Source organism: Python bivittatus, unplaced genomic scaffold (assembly GCF_059951505.1).
Source record: "Python bivittatus isolate LINGU-HERP-01145 unplaced genomic scaffold, Pbiv_v1 ctg000020_np1212, whole genome shotgun sequence".
NCBI classification, from domain to species: Eukaryota; Metazoa; Chordata; class Lepidosauria; order Squamata; family Pythonidae; genus Python; species Python bivittatus.
In genome coordinates, this window is record NW_028277030.1 from 30,688,932 (window position 1) to 30,711,687 (window position 22,756).

The 22,756-nt window shown below is 35.2% G+C and overlaps 1 protein-coding gene across 1 annotated transcript in view; it reads left to right on the forward strand.

The window, feature by feature from the left end:
* The window catches only part of MYT1L (myelin transcription factor 1 like), a 237,386-nt gene that overhangs the window by 146,325 nt on the left and 68,305 nt on the right, over positions 1–22,756 (forward strand). Inside the window, exons 7-9 of the mRNA XM_088136652.1 lie at positions 10,099–11,073; positions 16,795–16,929; positions 20,307–20,397. Coding sequence (XP_087992778.1) covers positions 10,099–11,073; positions 16,795–16,929; positions 20,307–20,397 — 1,201 coding nt within the window. The remainder of the gene's footprint in view (positions 1–10,098; positions 11,074–16,794; positions 16,930–20,306; positions 20,398–22,756) is intronic.

Consider the following 22,756-nt stretch of genomic DNA (forward strand, 5'->3'; position numbering starts at 1 on the left):
CTATTTATTGTGCATTATTTGTTCCAAATTTTTGGAAGCTGCCCTGCTTTTACAAATGTGGATATTCTAGGAATATTTCATATTTCAAATGAATAAACCAACTGCTGTCATATGAAAGCATTTATCAATATTTTAGTGTAAGACTATCAAAATATATGGTGTGCCTTATCTCATGACCCTCATAAGTACTAAGACAGATTTCAGAAATATAGTCAACTTTCTTTATTGCTGTGATTGTGGGTATCGCTGTTAACAAATAACTTTTCTTCATTCTAGCCTCCAAATTTTAGACATTTTCCTTTAAGTTCTTTCTACTACTCGTACTCTATTTTGCCCATAGTCTAGCTTGAAGTTAGTTTTGAGGAAAGACAGGCTAAGGATCACTCTACTCTAGGGTTACAATCAAGCAGAGCACTTCAGATAAAGATGCTGTAGGGCACAGAGACAACAGAACAGAATGTGCCTCCTGACTTAATCGATGCCCCCAAGTTAGACAGTGCTCTGGAAGATGCAGTCTTATTGGCAGTGTTGAAATAATTCTTGATCAGTTTTTGTGCACTGAATCAAATAGGACAGGAGGTCCATTTTGTCCTTGTTTCTTCAGCGGCAAAATCTTTTTCATCAGCCCTGCTTTCCATCCATTGCCCAAGCTGGTAACCCAAATTATGGAAGGTTTATTGGGTGGAAAAGGGGAAAGATGTTTTATTTATCGGCATCCTATGTATGTATTTACTATTCTAGCCACATGCACAGCAGCCTAATTTAAGTAGAATGTGCAATATTACTGATGTTGAGATTGTGGTATAATTGTTGATACTAACTTTACTTTTCCATTTAAAGAAAGTAAGTAGTACAAAACATTAAACACAACTGTGGAAAAATAGGAGGTATTAGGGAAATGTGACAATAAATCACATGGTTCTTAATTTAGTTGTAAAAGGAGGAATGGACTTGGCATGCTGTTTTCACCTCCAAGGTCTCTTATTGTCATCGCAGAATAGATAAGGTAGTAGTGAAACCATGAATTCATAAGTTCCTTAATTACAGAAAGCTTAATAAATTGATTTTAGGAAATCCGGAAGCACAGCCCACAGAAATCAAACGGATAGCAAAAACTAACCCAAATGGGGTGAATTAGTTCTATTGGCAAGTAAGTAGGTCTAAAATGCTGCAGCACAAAGTAATGAGAAAGTATAACATCAGTAAGAACAGAGCAGGTTGAAGAGTGAATTAAGAATGTGATGTACTTATTGTGTGTGAATCTTAAAAGGGGGGGGGGGAATTTATTTGCAATTTCTGGTGCAGGAATGAGTTTGGTTACTGATCAAGTCAAATCAAATCTTTATTAAGGTCAAAGACCAGAATAAGGAGGGTGGGGTACAGTCAATTTAAAAAGCATAGAAAATACATCAGAAAATAATAATAAAAAGGTAAAAGATATAAAATAGAATGTATATATCTAAAAGGGATCTAAAGGAAAATTATGAAAAGCTAGAAGATATAAAAAATATACGTATTAAAACAGAAAGTTTGGTTAATGTTTCCATGGGATGCAGGCAAAAAATACCTGGGCATGTGCTGGGACTTAAGTTCTTAACTGTATACTTGAGAATTCAATCCTGTACATGCTTGCTTTCACAGAAAGTTTTACTGAGCTCAGCTGGATTTCTGAATAAGCAACCCTGAGAATATTAGACTGATGATACAAGCTTGGAATAGGCCTAATTTATCCAAGCTGCACATTATTTATTAATTCATGTATTTATTTAAAACATCTATATACTACCTATCCTGCCCTGAATATGCAGAAATGTAAAATATTTACAAAACTACAAAGGCAGCAATAAAAATATCTGAAAAGCAGTTGATATAACTTGTAAAAGTTATAGATTGAAGGGTATTTGAAAAAGAAGTTTGTTATCTGTTTCTGGGAGATGTTAGTGGGGAAGTTAGATGGACCTCTCCTGAAAGAGAGTTGTAATCCTTAAGTGCAGCTGCTAAAGAGATGATTTTCTACTCTATTCTGATTTGGCCTTACAGGTAGTCCTTGTTTAGCAACTTCAATTAGGACTGGCAACTCAGTCCTTAAGTGAAGTGGTCACTAAGTGAAACCGCAACTGTGCTTATGATCTTACTTCAGCTTTCCTTTGCTTTATAGACCTGCGAAGGTAGTAAATGTGAGGATTGGTCATAAAGTTACTTTTTCATCACCGTCATAATTTTGAATGGTCACTAAATGAGGCAGTCACTAAACAAGGAGTACCTGTATTAAGTAGGCAATATACTGATCCTGAACATTTGTTTCTAGATAAAAACATTTATCTGCTTGTGTCAAAGCAAACAAATGCCAGTGCAGTGTTACAGAACATCATGTTAGGTGACATTAAGTAGACAACTGTTGGTATGGTCTATCCTTCCCACTTATGTACAATTGGAACAACTGTTAAGATCAGCTGTTCATTTGGAAAAGATTTGTGATGGGCTTATAAATAACAAATTCTGTAAATCTGCAGCAGACTTGAATAGGATGAATTATAAATGAAAAGTATTATCAACAAATTGTTTTAGAGGTAGCCACACTGTTGGCTGTTTCCTGACAATCAGTTATTTTGAGGTGGAAAATTTAGTTAGCATATGGGCCACAATAGTGAAATATCATAACTTGATTATTTAACATTTTAGTTTGACTAATGAGTATGAACTCTTGTCTCATACTGTACTGGGAATGTTCAACAATTCAAACTTTAAGTAAAGATGAAAGGGGGGAAAGCCTTTATTATTTTTTTTAGGTAATAGTACAAAAATGAGACTAATAACAACAAATATTAGTAGATATTATGATATGTTACCTAGCTGAGGAATGTTAAAATTGATTGACCATTTACATTTAAAGAGTTGCATGACCAAACCTCAACAAAGTTCTATTTTGGGTTATATGACAATGTTCAACTGAATCATTAGAATCTGAAAGTAAAAATCATCTTTAATATTTTTATTTGGAATCTAGTACAGAAAATCAAGTTATTTTGTTCATTTTCTTTTGAGGCTAGTGCCAAATTTTGGCTTCCATCCCCCCCCCCCTTCCCCCATGATATAATCAGGAGCGTAGTGGGGTTCATATACTTAATTTTCTTCTATGGTACTTCAAGCCATAAATGCTCCAAGAGTAAAACTGGGCACAAGGAATCCTGGGCAAGGTCTTTAATAGGAGCTTTTCCTATTAAATTAGAAAACCTGATTACTATAAGTTTTATGATTCCTCGTACTGATGACATGTCCCAGGTGCAAAGAATAACTTTATATATGGTTGCTTAATTTGTGCTAAAGTTTGACTGAATTAATAATTCAGTTACATTTATTGAGATGTAATGCTCCTAGTAAAGATACATCCCAGTATGATGTCTATAGCATGTAATGCCTTAATTATATTTATTAATTAATTCAATTTAATGGCAATTTACAGATGTTAAGATTAAAATAAAACAATGACAATAAACAATACAAAAATATAACAAATCATTAAAATGAATATTAGTACTGATGGTTCCATAGTCAATGTCCAAACAGCCAGATTTGTATCAATTTTTCAAAAGCCATGAAAGTGAGGGCCATCCTCATCTCAAGGAGCAAGCTATTCCACAGGAGGGGAGCCCTTATAGAGAATGCACACTGTTGGAACAACTCCTTCCATACTCCCTGGTAGGTGGGAACCTTTAGCAGGCACTCTCTAACCATTAGACAGGCAGACTCAAGGGCTTCAAAGGAGGCAACTAGCAACTAGAAGTGCCCTTGGGAACAAAGTAACTAGTACAGCTCCTGTAGCAGTGTTGTAATATAGGAGTACAACTGGCCGGTGAGCATGAAAGCTGCTCCATTTTGGTCCAGCTGAAGTTTCTAGGTGATCTTCAAGTACAACTCCATGAAAAGTGAATTACAGCAATCTAACTGAGATACAGCAAGGGCAGCATTGACCATCTTCAGTACTTCCTGTTCCAGGTAAGGTTGCTGGGCAAAGAATCTCCAGTTCAACTTCCACTTGTTCTTTTAGCAGGATTTGAGGCCCCAAGGACCCCCAGATTGCAAGCTTGCTCTCTTGGGGGGAAGACAATCCCACAAGGAATCAAAGTTGGCACAATCCTTGGATCTGTAGATTTCCAAATTAACAGCCACTCCATCTTGCTCAGTTAAGTCTGAGCCTGTTTATCCCCAATGAGATTCTTCCGGCTCCAACACTGGGTCAGAATTTCTGCCAAACCTCTAATGGGGCTCAGTGTGACCTCTTCCAGTGGCTTCATGTAGTTGTTAAACAAGATGACCAAGACCTGAGGCGTCCAATAATGAAGTGACCTGACCTCTCCCATCCCCACCAATTAGACCTGCCCGCTTATGTAGGAGAGAAGCCACTGTAAAATGGTGTCTCCAAATCCCAACCCTCTCAGGCAGTCCAGAAAGATAGCATGGTAGATGGTATCAAATCAAATTACAATTTATTTAAGTCATTGATCAGAATTCTGTGTAAAACATCAAACAACACAAGTTATGATAAAATTAAAATATTAAATAGAGAAATGTGTAGCTTTTCCCCCTCTAACATGGAAACAATGTATCAAAACTTAACTATTTTCAGAGTTTTCTAACAGTGATCATGACTGAACAATATTTTGCTACTTTTGTGAAGTTTCCAAGAATTTGTCTAATAGGAAAAATGTGTTCTTTTCCATAGAACTGTTGGAACAATATACAAGGAGGAGGGTTGTTACTAATGTGGAGCACAATGAATTAAACAATGGACAGCTAAGCAGAAGTTGTTATGTTGGTTCAACAGCACCTTCCATACAGGGATAGATTAGATCCTGGAAGGAAAGTTACTATACCTCTGTTCCAGATCCCTTGATGATAAAGCAGTAAGTCTGGGAAGAGTAACCATGGACTTCTTCCAGAAAACAAATGCCCACAACTAACAGATAAGATTGCATGCATAACCCAAAGTTAATGGAAGAAAGACTCAATTGTGTTTAAAAATAATTGTATACTGCTTTTCAATCAACTGTAACTGTAAAGTAGTTACAGTTGATTGAAAAAGTAGTTATAGTATACTAAGGCTCTGCAGCATTTTAAATTTGTAGGCAAAATGATTCTCTGGAAAATCAAGCACTTGTCTGCAATTCTTTACTGTGGACATGTTTTTTCTTACTTTCATTTGTTGCCAAAAAGCCCCACAAGATAGATATGTCCATAGTTTTCAACCATTGCAACACTGAAGTGTTTTTTGATCTACTTTATACAACATTTCAGAGAGTCTTGCCTTGAGGAACAGAGGTACAATAACAGTTTGTATAGCTACACCTTTAAATGCAACTTATTCTGCAAACATTAGTAGATGCTAATGATTACCTTCTATTATGAAACATGTCCTCTGCTTATTTCTGCTATTAAAGGCCAATTACATTTATCTGTTTATCTGAGAAAAGAAAAATATGAAAAGTGGAAGAAAAATATATGTTTTAGGCAAAAAATAAAAAAGGGTCGGAGCAGACAAAAAAAGTAAGATCGTGTAAATCTTTTGAAAAAGGTGGATTCCAGTGTGTAGGGATCCAAACAAACCACTTCTCTCTGTACCCTTAAATCAGCCAAGTCTTTTCCCCAGCTCCGCACTTGCTTCGGGAGCTGTTCTCATAGGTCTATGCATGCATGTGCAAGTGCAGCTGCTTTGCTTCACATATATCATACAGTCGCATGACCCCTTTTGGTGTGCAAAAAGAAATTCACAATAATTTCACGGTACTGGTTACTTTGAAATCTGATTATCTAAAACAATTAGATAAGCATTGTACGTACTGTAAGTAGCAGAGAATTTCCAGGGTGGCACTGAATCTTGTGTGAAGTATATAAAATAAAGGTGGGAAGAAATATAAATTTAATAATAATGTGCTGAGGTCAAATGGACAAAGTCAGCAAGACTAGAACACAACCCCCATACCTTTTAATAACTCCCCTACCCATTACTCAGCTTCAAGCCATAAAAAACTACTTAGTTACTTAGTGTTAGCCTTGTTAATTGGGCATTCTATTTTGATAAACTATTCCGTTTCTATTAAACTTTACAGTCTGTGAAGGAAACTGAAAAGTAGTAGCAGAATTCCCTCTGAATTGGATTTTATATATAAATGCTATGACAGTATCTGGCTCCATTGGTCAGCAATGGATCAAGACATCTTAGGAAATAGCACAGAATGGAAGCATGGTCAAAAAATCATGATTAAGTGTCAGGATCTTCAGTTTGCAGGGCTGAAATCTGCAATAGTCTGTTTGCTACTGAAGTTCTTAATGCAACCTGCGTTAAGGAAGAGGGGGAGGCAGGGCCTGGACTCAAACTCCAGCAGGACCAGATAGATTATAAACTATGAGCTTTCCAGCCTTGTTTTAAATCAGTGAAAATAACATGATTTTTGGTCTTTTAAGAAATCTTTTAAGAAATCTGTAAAAAAAAAAAAGATGAGTGAACTCATACACACACACACACACACACACACACACACAAACATATTCCTGTTCTGTGCCCATTAATGCAAATAAAGTTTCTAGGTCTCAGTGACCCAAATATGGCATTTCACCATAATTTTAGAAAATCTGCCACTACCTGAATAATTACAATGGCTGTACAAAAAGCTCTATAGGCTTCTATAGGATGAAAGATATAAGAGATGATAAAACGAAAAATATATATTTTTACAGAGATAGCTACAGTTGATTTTTGTATTAAGTGAAGCTAGCTAAAGTAAAAAACAAAAACCAAGAGCTCCATTCAGATAATTTATTCCTTGCTTCTTCACTTAATATTTATACTTCATACTCCTCCATTGTTTGCTGTTTAGTATTGAATGAACAGGAGAGATTAAATGTTAGAACCAAACAGAATAAACAATATTATATTTACATTTTTCGCCTAGCATCATCAATAGAATGTACTTGACCTCATGCATACAGTATGCATTTTATATCTTCGGATGTATCTTTCACTCATATATTGGAAAAATGTTGCATATTGATCCCATTTGCTTCAGTCATAATACATGCCATAAAACACAGGCAATGTATTGCCAACTGTGGTATTCTAACAGAGCACTAGGCAGGGTTTTCATGGGATAAATGGTAGCTTCTAAACAGTGAGAAATAAATAAATAAATACATCAATAACTCAGTCAATCTGGGGTCTCTAGACAGAATAGGGTTCTGGATACAGTGGAGGCAGGTTACCACATACATACAAAACAATTTAAACAGGTGTTTCTAAAGTCCTTTAAACTAAGTGGAATAATCTACATTACCATCTAAACAATTTCACCAGCAGATCATCACATCTAGAGTGGGTTCCCATAATACCATCAAACCAAGAGTGACCTCCTCTACTTTCAATATATACAAATGAAAATAAAACATATCTGTATGGATATTTGTAATATGCAGTTAAATTGATATATAATGTAAGATAGTGAACCACTGGTATAATGAAACACAATCCTAGATTATTCTGTTCTCCAGGTCTGCCATACTGATCAACTGCTATGAGAATGAAGAGAAAGATGTTTTTTCTTTCTCTTTCCTGTCCTCTCTCTTCCTTCTCTTACTTAAAAGGTAATAGAAGTTATTAAAATTAATGTGTGGTTACACTCTAGGTTGGGCATGGGGTACTTGTGGCCCTCCAGGTATTGCTAACCCTCAATCATGAGCGTCTTTGATGCCACTGGTCAAGGGGCAGCAAGAATTATCTGGAGAGCCACATGTTGCTTAGCCCATATCAGGCTTGCTTTTAATTGCACAAGTGCAATAGCCTAATTGCATGGGTCACTGTCATACAGAGGTGACACGTTCACTCATCTTTAAAACGGAGGGGAAAAAGAAGACAATATTCTCAGAATTGTCAAAGATAATGATGCTGTACAGGAAGCTGCTGCTTGAAATCAACTTCTACAATTTGTTTGTCTTCTTGGACTATGGAACTATCATACTAGTTATACTAACTCACACCCTTGTAATTGTTTCTGAAGTTTTTGTAACTTCATTCAACCTCTAGTATAGTAGTGAGAGGAGATGTTCTGAATTGGCATTGCTTTTCATATTTCTTATTCTGATAAATAGTATTTCATATATTTAATTTTTTGTTAACAAATTATACATGTGCTGTATATTTGATGCACTTGTTGAATAATCTTGGCATAATCCTCCCCAAGCCATAAATATATCCACTTTAATATATATTTGGTGAGTTAAAGTGATTTTTTTCCCCCAAGCCTGTGAGAAAGCAAATATATTGCCGTGTGAAGGGCCTGTTTTGTTTTTGTTCCCCCCCATACTCTCCCTCTCTTATCCCATTTTCTCATTTTCAGGCCCAATAACAACTTTAAGAGATTTTAAACTAAAATTAATCTCCTGCAAAATAATTTGTATTGATATTGCTAACTAGCTGTTCTACTGGTATTAATCAGTGTAGTTCTGCTGGTTTCTTGATTTACAGCAGCTAAGGCATTCATATTATAGTAATGAGTATCTTATTAAAATATGAGAAGAGGAATTCATCCCCAAATTTAAATAGAGAAAAAATTAACGGGTGTCAAGTGTCACCTCTCTTGTTAAAAGAGGTTTAACCAAAGTGAGAGGACTTTTGAGTAAGCTTTATTGTATCTGGATGACAATAATCCACGTGGTACAGGAAACTACCTCTGTGCTGCCATCTAAGGGGCATTTGGATTTTGCAGCCCAGGTGCAACATGCCATTTTGGGATGTGTACTGTGTCTCATACAGTACAGTATAGTACAGTACAGTCTCATACTTGGACTCTCTTTGGGAACTTGGTTAATGAGGCTCAGCCACTCATATCAGGATTACAATAAATGTTTGCACTTTAGGAATGTTGGGGAGAGAAGGCAGAGCTACGTCCTGCAATTAGACAGTAAGAATCAAGCCTGCATACCCCATCCTGAATGTTGTTTTTTGATTGACATGGAGTATGATGGAACGGTGAGGAATGTCCTTATGTAGATCCAAACGGTTCTATGTCTAATGGAGAGTAAATATATACACACACACACACACATACATACATGCATATGCATGCACGCATGCACACGCACACACATAGACACATGCTGTGATATCAATTATGGGTTGGTAAGCTCATTTGAGAAAAGTACATTTTTATCACAAATACTTTTAATGGTCCTAAGATCATGATAGAATGGATCTCTTTTTATGGACTCATTATATATAAAATATCATGTGATAATGAAGCAAATGCTACTATTGGAAAAGGCAGTGTTTTTTTTCGTGATTTCACATGTACTTGCTTTATTTAGTTATAAAGTTTAAACTATTGTTTATAATATATGTGCATGTTTTCACACATTTGTATTGTAAATTTAAATATTGATATATGCAGTGAACTGCAAGATCCAATTTTTAATTGTTTAAAACACCTGTCAACTACATTTTTCACCCATTACCTCCATGAAAATGTTATTGTTTTGCATAGAATAGATTGGGACCAAATTTAGTAGTAGAACAATTAATTTCAATGGCTCTATCCTAAATAAGTCTAAAATCTGAATCTAATCCAACAGAATTAGTGTTTATGGTGTAGGATTTTTTAAAAAATCCATTGTGTCAGTTTCTGTTCCATCTGTTGTGTTAAACAAAATAGGATTTGGCCATTGAAATAACTCTTACAAATAAAATGATTCAAATAATGTATTTATATTAAAGCTGTAAATAAGAGAGGAAATGTACCTAACAGTTTACAAATTATTGTAGATTATAATGGTAAATAATTTGTAAGAAATATACTTGCTATCACTAATACTAATACTACACTGAGAGAGCACATCTAGTCAAAGATTAAAAAACACTTGAAAATAGTCAGTTTTCTTAATTCTAGTTTAAAGTAATACTGACTTTTTTAGAGCTTGTTACTACTATATGCTAAAAAGTAATTGACAATTTGTGATCTGTTCATAATATTGCAGAAGCAGTTCCAATTCTACCCATTTTTTCCTTTCCTTTCTTTTTCCATTTCTTTTATCTTTTCTTTTTCTTCTGTGCAGAAGACCATCAAATGAATTGTCACAATACTCGAATGCAAGATACAGAAAAAGACGATAACAATAATGATGAATATGATAATTACGATGAACTGGTGGCCAAGTCATTGTTAAATCTTGGCAAAATTGCAGAGGATGCAGCATATAGAGCCAGGACAGAATCAGAAATGAATAGCAATACATCTAATAGCTTGGAAGATGATAGTGACAAAAATGAAAATGTTGGCCGTAAGAGTGAGCTGAGTTTAGATTTAGACAGTGATGTTGTTAGGGAAACGGTGGACTCGCTGAAATTGTTAGCACAAGGACATGGTGTTGTGCTTTCAGAAAATGTTAACGATAGAAATTATGCAGACAACATGTCTCAGCAAGAAAATAGAAATATGAACTATGGGATGCTGGGGAAGCCTGCAAACAATGGGCTTCCTGAAAAAATGGTGGAAGAGAGTGACGAGGAGGTATGTCTCAGCAGTTTGGAATGTTTGAGGAACCAGTGTTTTGATTTGGCCCGGAAACTCAGTGAGACAAACCCACAGGAAAGAAATCAACAGCAAAACATGAATTCTCGTCAACATGTCCGGCAAGAAGAAGATTTCCAAGGAAGGACACCTGATAGGAATTATTCTGATATGATGAACTTAATGAGGCTTGAAGAACAGTTGAGCCCGAGATCTAGAACTTTTTCTAGTTGTGCAAAAGAGGATGGATGTCATGAAAGAGATGATGACACCACTTCTATTACCTCAGATAGATCTGAAGAGGTGTTCGATATGACAAAAGGAAACTTAACACTACTTGAGAAAGCTATTGCTTTAGAAACGGAAAGAGCAAAAGCCATGAGGGAAAAAATGGCAATGGAAGCTGGACGAAGGGATAATATGAGATCCTATGAAGAACAGTCTCCAAGGCAGCTTTCTGGAGATGACAGGAAGTCTAAATCCAGTGATGGCCATGTCAAAAAGCCATATTATGGTAAAGGTAATATTTCTATCTAAAGTATGTTGTCTTATGATAAAATATGGGTAACTCTTAATGTGCATATGATGGTGTAGTTTGAAATGTAAAAAAATCTTTATAAAATCATCCAAACTAATTCTATTTTTGTTTCTGTAAAAAAAAAAAAAAATTTAAAGAGGAAAAAAAGAAAACAAAAGTTACTGAAAAAGTAGGCAAAGATTATCCTGAAATGCAGACCATATCAGTTATCCCATGAAAACAAAGAGGTGTGTGAAAATACCTTGCATGAATTCACTTACATTTTGAGGCTGGGTACAGGACAATCAAATCAGTCGGCTGGAAATTTCAAGTATTTATAGACTTGACTATGGGGGACATCCTGATTTATAAAATTATCACCAAACGGTGGTTATTGATTAACACTCTTCTGCATAAAATATGGGATTTCTTGATAGAAATTGAACTGTATCGGAATGACTGATAACATAAGATAGAGGCAATGACTGCACATTAATTATCTTAAATAGTAAGATAATGAAAACCATTTGCCATGCACGGCATGCTATGTCCTGGTCTGAGATCAATAGCAATTTCTTATATGCATTCCACTTCACTAGTCTCATGCCTTCATGGAAATAGTTAAATTACTACTTTTAGAAATAATTATGACACAACATGCAAGAAAAAGTCCAAGCGTAATTACTATAAAGATTTTTATTCATTGGTATATAGCAGATAAATATAAGCATGGTTTTTTTTTCTGAATCCACATTCTTACAAAGTGTTTAATATCTCCAAGAGCTGCAGAATACTTTTGATTTCCATTAACTTTAATAAAAATGGAAGAAACTATATTATTAGAGGGATGTGTGATCAATACAGGTGCATATAGATGATGCTATACTGCTCATATCACAATATTAAATTGTTATGGTGAGGTTTTTATATCATGACTAACAGAACTGTAAAGTCACTTACAAGATTAAAACATTTTATAAAATTCTACACAGATTTTTCTTCTGTAAGCAAAGTTTGTAAGAAAAAAAAATAGGATCCAAAACTCTATTGTAAGTTACACAGATTTCTAACAAGTATTGCATTATACCAGTATCTGAGTTATTAACTAAGTTTGAACCAATTATGTACATGCAATTGCTCTTGGGCACATACTTGCATGAGTAAGCATAATGTACTAACACTGAAACTTTGAATAAAGACAGCTGCAGCTTATATGATTGAAAAAAAAATATTCATGTGAATTACCTCAGTTATGGGAACTGCTGCTAGTTTGGTTCAGACATATATTTATCTTTGCAAATTCAGAAGGTTACCAGAAATGTTCCCTTTAACAAACAATAAAATCAACACATGCAACAAATCTTAAAGCACATTTAGTATTTGAAATAGTGGGAAAGTAAATTTTCTTAAATTCTACATTATTTGGATAAAATATGGTTTAGTTGAATTTTATATTTTTATGTAAAGTTTAAATTTTATGAGCATTTTTATATGAATTTGTATATACGTTTTTTTTAAAAAATCATCTTAGCTGGACCCAAAATAGCTCTGCCAATTTTAAAAAATAATTGCTAAAAAAAGACGAGTACTGCATTTAATAGACATCAAAAGCAGTACCTTGGTCTGAAATGGGAACTTTAGGCAAATTTAATGTCACATTTCATGAAAAAGATGCAGCTACTTTAAGAAGTTGCAGAGAGGTACTGTCAAGCACTTTTTTGGCTTTTGAACCTGAAGCATTGCATAACCCTATAGCATTCCCTTTTTTCTGCTAGATTTAAAAATAATGTATGAAAGTTACATCCTAACGTCAATCACCATCAAGTATATATAAACCTGCAAATATGACATCAAAAGCTCTTAGATAAGATGATGATAGGAATTTCAGCAAACACATTTACACTTCAATCTAGAAAACCTGAAGCATCAAAAGGAATGCACAATAACTCTGTTACATTCCCAAGCTCAGCTCTGATGGGTTCCTAAAATCAATGAGAAAAGGTATCCTTTTTCTGTTTATACGCTCATTCCATGTTAGAAAGCTTCTGCACATCTTTTCGTCCTTCATCTCATCCCTACCGATTTATATCAGCTCTGTTATACAGTAGCAATGTCTAGACAAACATACTAGAAGATGGGTGGGAGCCCCTCTTTCCTCCCATCTGGTTTACTGATCAGAAAAATCACTATTAAATAATAATAATAATAATAACAACAACTATTATTTTCAAAGTTTGGAGCAGAAAAATGCATTGGAAGTAAAGTTCCATATAGTCCATATAAAAACAGCTCTATTCTACATTTGTGGTTGGTTGGCTTATTAAATTAGTGTTCACTATTGTTTCAAATAAGTGGCTATGAGTATTAGCAGAATCTGAATTTTAAAAATCTGATTCTGGGTGTTTCAGCTCACTAAGTAGTAATATGTCAATAGTATTCCTGGATGTTTGTGCATTTATTCCCAGTATTATCTTATTAATTCTGATTGTCCAAAGATTTACATTATTTATGCTATATGTTTCTTGTTAACTATATATTTCTTGTTGCCCTTGAATACTGTTACATGAAATAGCATGACCACAATATAATATTAATATTGACTGGATTTATTTATTAATTTATTTTTGGACAGTAGTTTGTCTCAAACAGCTATTTGCAAGACTTATATAAAACTTTTTGTATACAAATGCCAGAGATAGCTCTGTTTGGAGATATACATCAGGGGTGAATAGGTTCTACTCCCAACTTCAACATTTGATTTCTTCTGTAGACTTGCAGTTAATGACCAGCCCCAGCTTATCACAGGCATTGTTATCATTAAAAGCCACTAGAGCATTTGTTCATTTGCTGAGTTTAGGGAATATAATTATTCTGAGATGTACTATTCATATTACATAGTCCAAGTGGCACATACATATTTGGTCTTTTTGTAATTCCTGTTTTCCTAAAAATATTGCCAAAATATTTGTTTTAAAATGTCACAATTTGTCCTATACAATTTGTGATCAAATCAACATTCCTAGCCATGTATTATGGACTGCCAGTTGTTCGTTCACCTTCTTACTTTTTGCAGGTTTATTGATCTCCTAATAGTATGACTGAATATTTGACTACTATACTGTATTTTGTTACAAGGTTTTTGTCAAGCTTCTTTTGGCTGACAAGGCATAGTACTGCAAAAATACATTTCCCAAGACACAAGGGCTCAGATAAATAGATTTCTTTAGCGAAACTATGAAGTCATTACAAAAGAATTTCAGTGACTGCTGTGTATCAAATGTGAGCTCTATTTATAAAAATCAGTGTACAAATTTCTTGCATCTTTTTCTTCTGCCCTCTCTATATAAAGGACTAGAAATGAATTTCTTTGGTGAGAGACAGAATTTTCATCTGTTCCTTGTTTGGTAATGTCCTGATCTAGTATCAGGTTGTTTACTTTTGGATGAGAACTACCTTTCACCGAGCAGAAGCACAGAAATAGTGTATACAAAACTGCATGATGGCTGCTTGAATTTGTGTGTGCAGTATGTCCCAGGTCATGGTTAGCCAGTAGGGGAACAGAAACCATGGATAAAAATGAACTGTGTAGCTTAGAACATGGCTTTATTTCACTTCTATGAGTTCACAATAAAATCATGCTCAACTATAAAGCAAGGTGATATGTCCTGGTGTCTCTATATAGTACATTGGCTTTGTATTGTGTGTTAATCTACAATACAGGAATAATTAGAAATGATCCAATTGTGGAATATAATCTCTTGATTTAATCTGTGTTTAAATATAAAAAGCAAATGCCTTAAATCTGCCAAAGCTCTAAGCTGTCATACAAATAAGGTTTGATTTGAATTGAGACTTAGGATATGTGAGACAATGGGATTTTTTTTTTAATTTTTAAATACACTGATGTTAATCTAGAGCAAATAAAATCATACAGCCTAGACCAAATATAGAGCGCTAGAAACATTTTTTTCAGTTGCTGTAACCAGGATAAATTTATGCAATGGTCGAAGTTGATTGACTTTTTAATTTTACATGAATTTGAATCTTATGTGCCATATTGCATGTATCTGATTGCTGGCTACATATTAGTCAAAACATTAGAGTTTCTGTATACAACTAAAATTCAGAATTTATTGGTTCTAAGTAGTTACCCTGAGATAATTTCCCTTATTGACTCTATGAATTATTTCAGAGGTTCTTATGTTTGTCTAAAATTGTGCACCTGAGAGTGGATTCATGCATAACATTTTAAGGTGTAAAACATCTTTTGAAAATGTAAAGTGTGAATTTAATAAATGTGTAAATCATCAGGGAAATGGGATGGTTGCCTATGCACCACAATTTTGTGAAATGGTCCTGAAATAATACTCTTATATTTACACAATCTTTTATCAAAGAATGAAGCCTTGATTTACTTACCTTGTTGGACTCTTGATTCTCTTTCAGTTGACTTCAGCCTCTGATTTGCATGGATACAATCACAAAAAACGGGGGTTGAAACACATATTTTTTGTAATTTGGATTGGGGGAGATTAGTCCTTTTATCTATGCACAGCAGCATTAACTCTTCCTCACTAAAGTGCTTATCAAAGAAGAAGAATAGGAGAATTCAGGATTCCTCTCTGAGGAAATTCAGAAACTCTTTCCTTCCCTTTTCTACCATTCATTTTAAAACCCTGACTTGACAATTCAAACCAGTTTATTTTCCAGACATTTGAAAATGTCACAGCTGTTGTATCACCACTGAAGCTGATATAGAGCATGAAAATGGGAGCTGAGTGAGATGGGCCGTTTCAAGAAATCTAGACTTATAATCATCAAGATCCTTCTTCCCCCTCACCCACCAAAAAAAATTACATCTGTTGTTATTCTCCTGCTAAATTTTCTTGAATATGCATACAAATCAGAAACTGAATTTAACTTCTGGGATTTTTTTCCCTTTGGATAACTGATTGTGTAAGTGAAAAGATGAGCAATATTTTAGTAAAAAGAAAATACAAAGCATGAAATAATGGCGCTGGAATTGCATTTCATATTCCAGAAATTTTTTTTACAGTAATCCTGCTGTTTTTTTGGCAGGAACTGTTTCTTCCATTAAAAAAAATATTTTGGAGGTTGTTATGAAAAGAAAGCAACAAAAAAATTGTTTAAGCATCATGAATATTCAAGCATTATAAGTATGTTACTGTATTGGGCCAAATTAAAAGCAAATGTTCATTGTTTTAACCTCTACTAATTATTCATTGGAAAGAAACACACTTTTGTCTAAGTTCTAAAATTCTATAACAATTTTTTGATAAATCAATATTATCCTTTTAAGAACACCACTACAAGAATAACTTGCAATCTTTTTGGGTCCGCTATCATTGGATCTCCATATTTCTCCCACTGTAGATTTGTAAACATCAATATGTGAATGTTAAAATGAGGACAAAGCAGAGCCTACACAAATGCTTTACAGAAGTATTAAATGACAGGGGTGGCTTTGCTGGAAGAAAGTCACCATCTAGTACCCTCCATGTCTGGGGGCGGTTGTGATTATAAAAGCTTCTGGTTCAGAAGAAGAAGCAGGAAATAAAAATGTTTAAACAGGGCCAGACGTGTTTTCTTCCAGTGTTCTTTAAGAACATTTTCCAAAGAGTAACTGATTTCATTAACTGAACCTACGTCCATTTGGAAATCTGAAAAACATCATTCACTTGACACGTTTGTTGTAAATTATAGATCCCTCAAGAACAGAAAAGAAAGAGAGCAAATGTCCAACCCCTGGGTGTGATGGAACTGGCCATGTAACGGGGCTATACCCCCATCACCGCAGTTTGTCAGGATGCCCACACAAAGATAGGGTCCCTCCAGAAAGTAAGTCCACATTGTTTCATGGAAACGGGGGATAAAACTCCACACAAACTTTTCTAGCATGCCTTGAGAAGCTTTTTATTTTGATTGCTCTTTCATTCCTCCCATTTTTCTAGTATATGTCTCAGTTTAGCAATTTGTTTTATGTTACATTTATATATTTTCTTATTTCATCATTTTCACATCTTTACTAACTTTATGCTTGAATGAAGATGTTTTAAAGCTGTATTCTTTGATCCTGAGAGTACTGTGATATCTCTAAGCAATTGCTTTCTTGCACATATAATTATTTTCCAACAAAAATGTATTACTTTTAATCCTGAGTAATTGTACCTACTCCTTGAATAGGATTTCTCTTGTCTAAATGAAGTGAATGCTCCTTTCAGTTTAAAAATGTACAGCTGAATCCATTGAAATGTTTATATATTAAAAACTTGTGAGTAATTACTTCAAATATTTGACCTTTAAAAATTTGATTGATTTATGGTAATTCAACTTGTGATGTTAGTATAAACATGCTGTGATTGTATAAAAGGGATAAAGGATGAAGAAGTATGTTTTAAAAAATTGTACCTGTCTTAAATTATAAGGAATTCTTCATGCATCTCTCAAGAAAGCTAAACAAACCAACTTATTGTATGATTTTGAGTAGATTTTAACATTAGTTTAAACCATTATAAAAATATCTTCTCCAGTCACTAACAGATGAAGGCCTTCTAAAATCTGGGTATTTATTATACCTGTAACAGTATAAAAATTAATTAAAATAAATAAGTAAAACAATGCATATTATATCCAAAATAGGAGTGCTAAAATAAACTGTTTCTCTATGGATACATTCCTATACTGCTATTGTATATGGGAATCCTACCATGTGATATAGGGTTGTCACATGAATTTCACTCCCCTTTCTCCACAATATACCATATTTTAGCATAAATAAACTTCTTTCATTTATAACATGATTGTACAGGTGGTGGATGGAGTTAATACTCCAAATAATTCATTCTCTCACTTTCAAGTGAGAAATTGAATTGTAATGCCTCCTGAGCAAAATGATTCTCAACAAATATGGTGCCAATAATGAATGAGTATACAAACATAAAGACACAGAATGATTAACACAGGCTTCCAAAATATTATGGAACTTAAAAGTGTGGAGTTAAATGGTATATTTCTTCCTATAGAAGACCTTCCTTTTTTATAGGATAAAGCTCAAGGAAAGGAAAATCCCTTAAAAAAAATACCATTTCTCAGCTGGTGTGATCAAAGGAATTCAGTTTCCAGTTTAGCAAGACCTATACTTTTCTCACACTCAAATGTTTACTCAGTTGCTCAGAGTACTTCATCTTTTTCTCCCTTGTAAATGATAAACACAAAGCATTTAGGAAATGTTGCTGATCAAAGAAGAATATAGCTTTAAACAGTTTGCATGTTCAGTAGTGATAAAAGTGAAAAAGGTGAGATCATCTTTTTTTCTTCTTTTCTTTCTTTTTTTCCCTGACTCCTGCAGTGCTGGGCTTGTAAAGCATGTTTCAAGAACAGCTTTGAATAGCAGGAATTCCAGAGTGAAGCTTTCACATCTTTAGTACACTGCTAGTGGTGTGGTGATGGTGATGAATTATGGTGGTTGTGACTATTCTTTAAATCAATATGTACAGGTTCTATTTCTGATGTCCTTGGCTCTCATGTAAGCATTGAACATGATTTCAAGATTGGTTTTTTTTTTTTTTTGAAATGTAGTATAATTTTGCATAAGTCATCATGTAATGGTGATATGAATTCAAAGCATTTTTCATGTTGCACACAAACTGGTCACAGACTAATCTTGTCAAATATACTGAAAACAAACAAAACCCAAAATAATTTAGTACAGCCTCCTTGACACAGTGCCTTCCAGATATGTTGGGACTATAATTCCCAGAATTCCAAGCCAGCATGATCAATTCTGGGAATTAAGGGTAGTTAGGGTTTCAACATAGCTGGAGGACATTTGTTTGGAAAAGGCTGGTTTACATAGGCATCCGCTTCTAATCATGATGATATCAAAATAATGAAATGTGCATTGTGACATCACAATGCAAGTTCTTCTCTTTTGTACTTACACCACAATGTTGCATGCAAGTATATAAAGAGTAGAGTTTGTGTTGCAATGTCACATCGCATTTTGTTACTTGCCCTCTTTAACAACCTCTCCCCCAATGGATGGCTTTCCTGGTTTAGCACTTAAAGCTTTTATTTTGGGTAAATTATACTTGAGAGCCAGCTCAGTGTAGGATTAAGGTATCAGGCTAGAAACCGGGAGACCGTGAGTTCTAGTCCCGCCTTAGGCACAAAGCCAGCTGGGGGACCTTGGGCCAGTCCCTCTCATTCAGCACTAGGAAGCAGGCAAGGGCAAACCACTTCTGAAAAACCTTGCCAAGAAAACTGCAAGGACTTCTCCAGGCAGTTGCCAGGAGTCAACACTGACTTGAAGGCATCCTGTACCCCCAAATAAAATTATTCTTCCTTCATGAATCAGACCATACATTTTTTGAGCCGTGCATTCTCTTGAGATCTTGAATCCTGAGAATTTGAGATCCAGGAAAATGGACAATAGAATTGCCCACCCCATCCCCCAAGTGCAACCATTGCCCAATATTTGTTTGACTTTAGAGAATTACAAGCCTGTTTGCATAATAAGCCAAACTTCCTGGCTTTGGTGGGCACAACTTGCCATCACTTCTCCAAAACTCTTTCTTGCCCACATTCTTTGTTCCTCGTGGTTCTCCTTTTTTGTCCCATTCCCATTAAGTAAACACAGCAGAAAATCATCGTTCTGACAGCCATGGGATTCCAACTGCCACTGAACTTTTAAGAAGCAATAGTTCTGCCTAGTAAGCCTGTGATAGGCCTCAGAACCAGCGTCTCTCCTGCCCACTTCTGACTGCCCTGAGGTGAACTGGCTTACATGTTATGCTATATTGACTCCAGATACTGGATGCCTAATTTGTGTACATAAATCAGTTCATTCTTGCATATATATGTTTTAAAACGGCTCCAACTGGCCACTGTGCTATTCAGTACTTTTGCTCAGTGCTTGTGTATGCAGTCTTTTGCTTAACTGTCACACCAGAGACACATTAACCGTTAGGTTTCCTTCCCTCCATAACCCTGAATGTTTTAACATCATCCTACGTTGATGAATACACTGCAACCCCTCTTTCCCTCCCCAGGCTTGATTGGCGCTACCTATCCCATGTCTGTTTTCAGAAATGCTGATCGTTAATGAATCTTGCTTTGTACTAAAATAGCTTCCTATAAACTTGGACTTGAAATCTTTTTCTTCTTGTTGTTGTTTCCACACTCCGCTGTTTCCTTTCCTCCTTCTTCTTGTCAAGTTCTTGCCATGCATGAAAACGTTCTTAAGTGTCCTACACCGGGCTGCACAGGCCGGGGCCACGTAAATAGCAACAGGAATTCTCATCGAAGGTAAGATCCAGCTCCCTGAGGAGGCAGACCTACCGTTTCAGCCCCTTTCATGGTCCCTGTGGGGTGGGAGCATCAAAATGCTTTGGGGGCTTATCTTGAAAGGTCCAGATGGATCGGTGTCTCATGCTTGATTGAGTTATGGGGTTATGGTAACTATGAGGCACAGTTAATTCGGGACTAAGGTAAATTTCAAAGCTGATTGCATGCATTTGGCTTTTCTAAGCTGTTTCTTCACGATGCTATCCATACTGTCCTGTAGAGGGCAGAATCTAACCATGCTTTGGCACAGCATATTGCGTAACCTGTGATTAAGCCTCATCTGTGCTTTAATATTTCACATGGATTTTGTTTTTTTCTACAAAATAATGTTGCTGCAACAAATGCTCTTCCATTTCTTCATAGTTTATTAAAAAATACTGAAGTCATGACTCAACTTTTTTTTTATGAATGTTGATCTCTTCTTTTCTGAAATCTTTTTCTGGCTCTTGTTCCTTTTTTGCCCACCTGTGAATTTTGTGCACCAGTCGATTATGTCTGCTTATTTCAGCTGTCTCATGCTTTTTCCCCCACCAAACGGATTAGGGTTCGGGTTATTGATTGATGAATTACCTCTATGAAGTTATGTACCCATGCTATAGTCACAAAAATTATATCACACTGATCATTTATATCCGCAGTGGGCAAAGACTTTTCGGATATGAGATTTTAACACTAGCGGCAGGCAAAAAAGGAACAAAAGCCTATTTTTTAATGCCTGACTGAAACCTAAAACAGAATATAATTGAAGAAAGTAAAAGATGGCATATGTAATCAGAAGTAGAACAGAGTCCTTTTACATTTTGGTACCTTGTCAATCACAGTTTCTATGGATTTCCAAAGAAAAATGCTTATAGAATAAGAAATAAAGTAAATGCATAAATCAAGTAGTATAAAACACATGACTTATTTTTTTTTATAGGCTGACAAATCATAGCCCCCAAAAGGCAAACATTTATGTAGTCTTTAGGTAATCCCACTCAATTAATGTGAAATCCTAAAACATTAACTCTTTTTAAAAAGCATATTTACCAAATATAAAACTGGTTGCAAAAGGGAAGCTATATAATACTACGAAAAGGTTTGCCCTGTTGATTTACTATGGATATGATGATATCACGGGGTGTCCTGACTGTTTTAGCTGGAGGTACCTAGCAAACCATTCAAGCTGTAAATCTATCAGGCCATCATAGTTGGAATTACTGTATGTATTCACAGAGGTCAAAATTCTCACCAGTAGCAAGGAGATGGTGTCAGGCATGGGTTAGTGTTTCAAGAAGGCTGAATGGCTAGGAACTAGACCTGAGATACGTTCAGATGAGCTGTAATGGAGCATTATTCCACCCACACAACTCCTCAAATTGTCCTGATTTATTTGTACCAGTCTACTTCTGAGTAGATTTGGCTATGCCGGAGTCTTCTTGGTGTACCCATGTTCTTCTCCACTTTTCTACTTTCTAGCAGTATCTTTCCCATTCACTGTGAGATTGGGGCTCTGATACAAGTTCTGAATCAACTGAGCCTGGATCTGGTACAATGAAGCCTGAAGCCTTTTCTGTTGTTGCTTGGTCTGGCTTTTTGTATCTGGTTCCCTCAGTATCTTATCATGGTCCTGCTTGTCATCTGAGGATGAGTCCTCAGGCAGGGTCATGACACCACAAAAATGTTTCAGGATTTAAAACTATGTCCTTTTCAGAAGTTTTGAAGCTATAGAATTCTTAGAAGTCTGTATCTCAGATGATCAATGTGTTTGAGGAGATTAAGAAATGCTGGTTGGAATTATTTTTGTTTATTTGCCTTTTGTCCTGGTGCTCACAAAAAAACTATTTTAGGAATGAGTGATACCTGGTGATCACAGCATTTTTGCTAAAAAGGAGGGAAGGAAAACTTTGGTCCCACTGATCTAATTGGGCTCAACGGAGCATAAAAGGGACATGATGGGCTCAGTGCAGTCTGCACACTGCACTTTTTGGACCTCTGGGCTATGCTTGGGCAATATTCTCTACTGTGCTGTAGTTTCCCTAAAACTCTTTGAATATATGATCCTGAACAAACACCAGGAGTTGATTTAATCTGAATTTGATTTGACTCTGAGAAAATTTTCGATAACTGTGTAGTGATTTGTGTTCTAGTTTAACTTTCCAATTGTTTTCTTTATATTTCATTAAGTTTTCTATCTGCTGTGTCCTTATGGATTGATGCCCGGATTCTCCCAAGAGAATTTCTATCAATTTCAACAGCAAGTGTATTTTTTCTTCCTTCTTTTGCTACACTTTTTTTTCCTGAATTATAATCAGCACAAGATAATTTAAAGATCTATCCT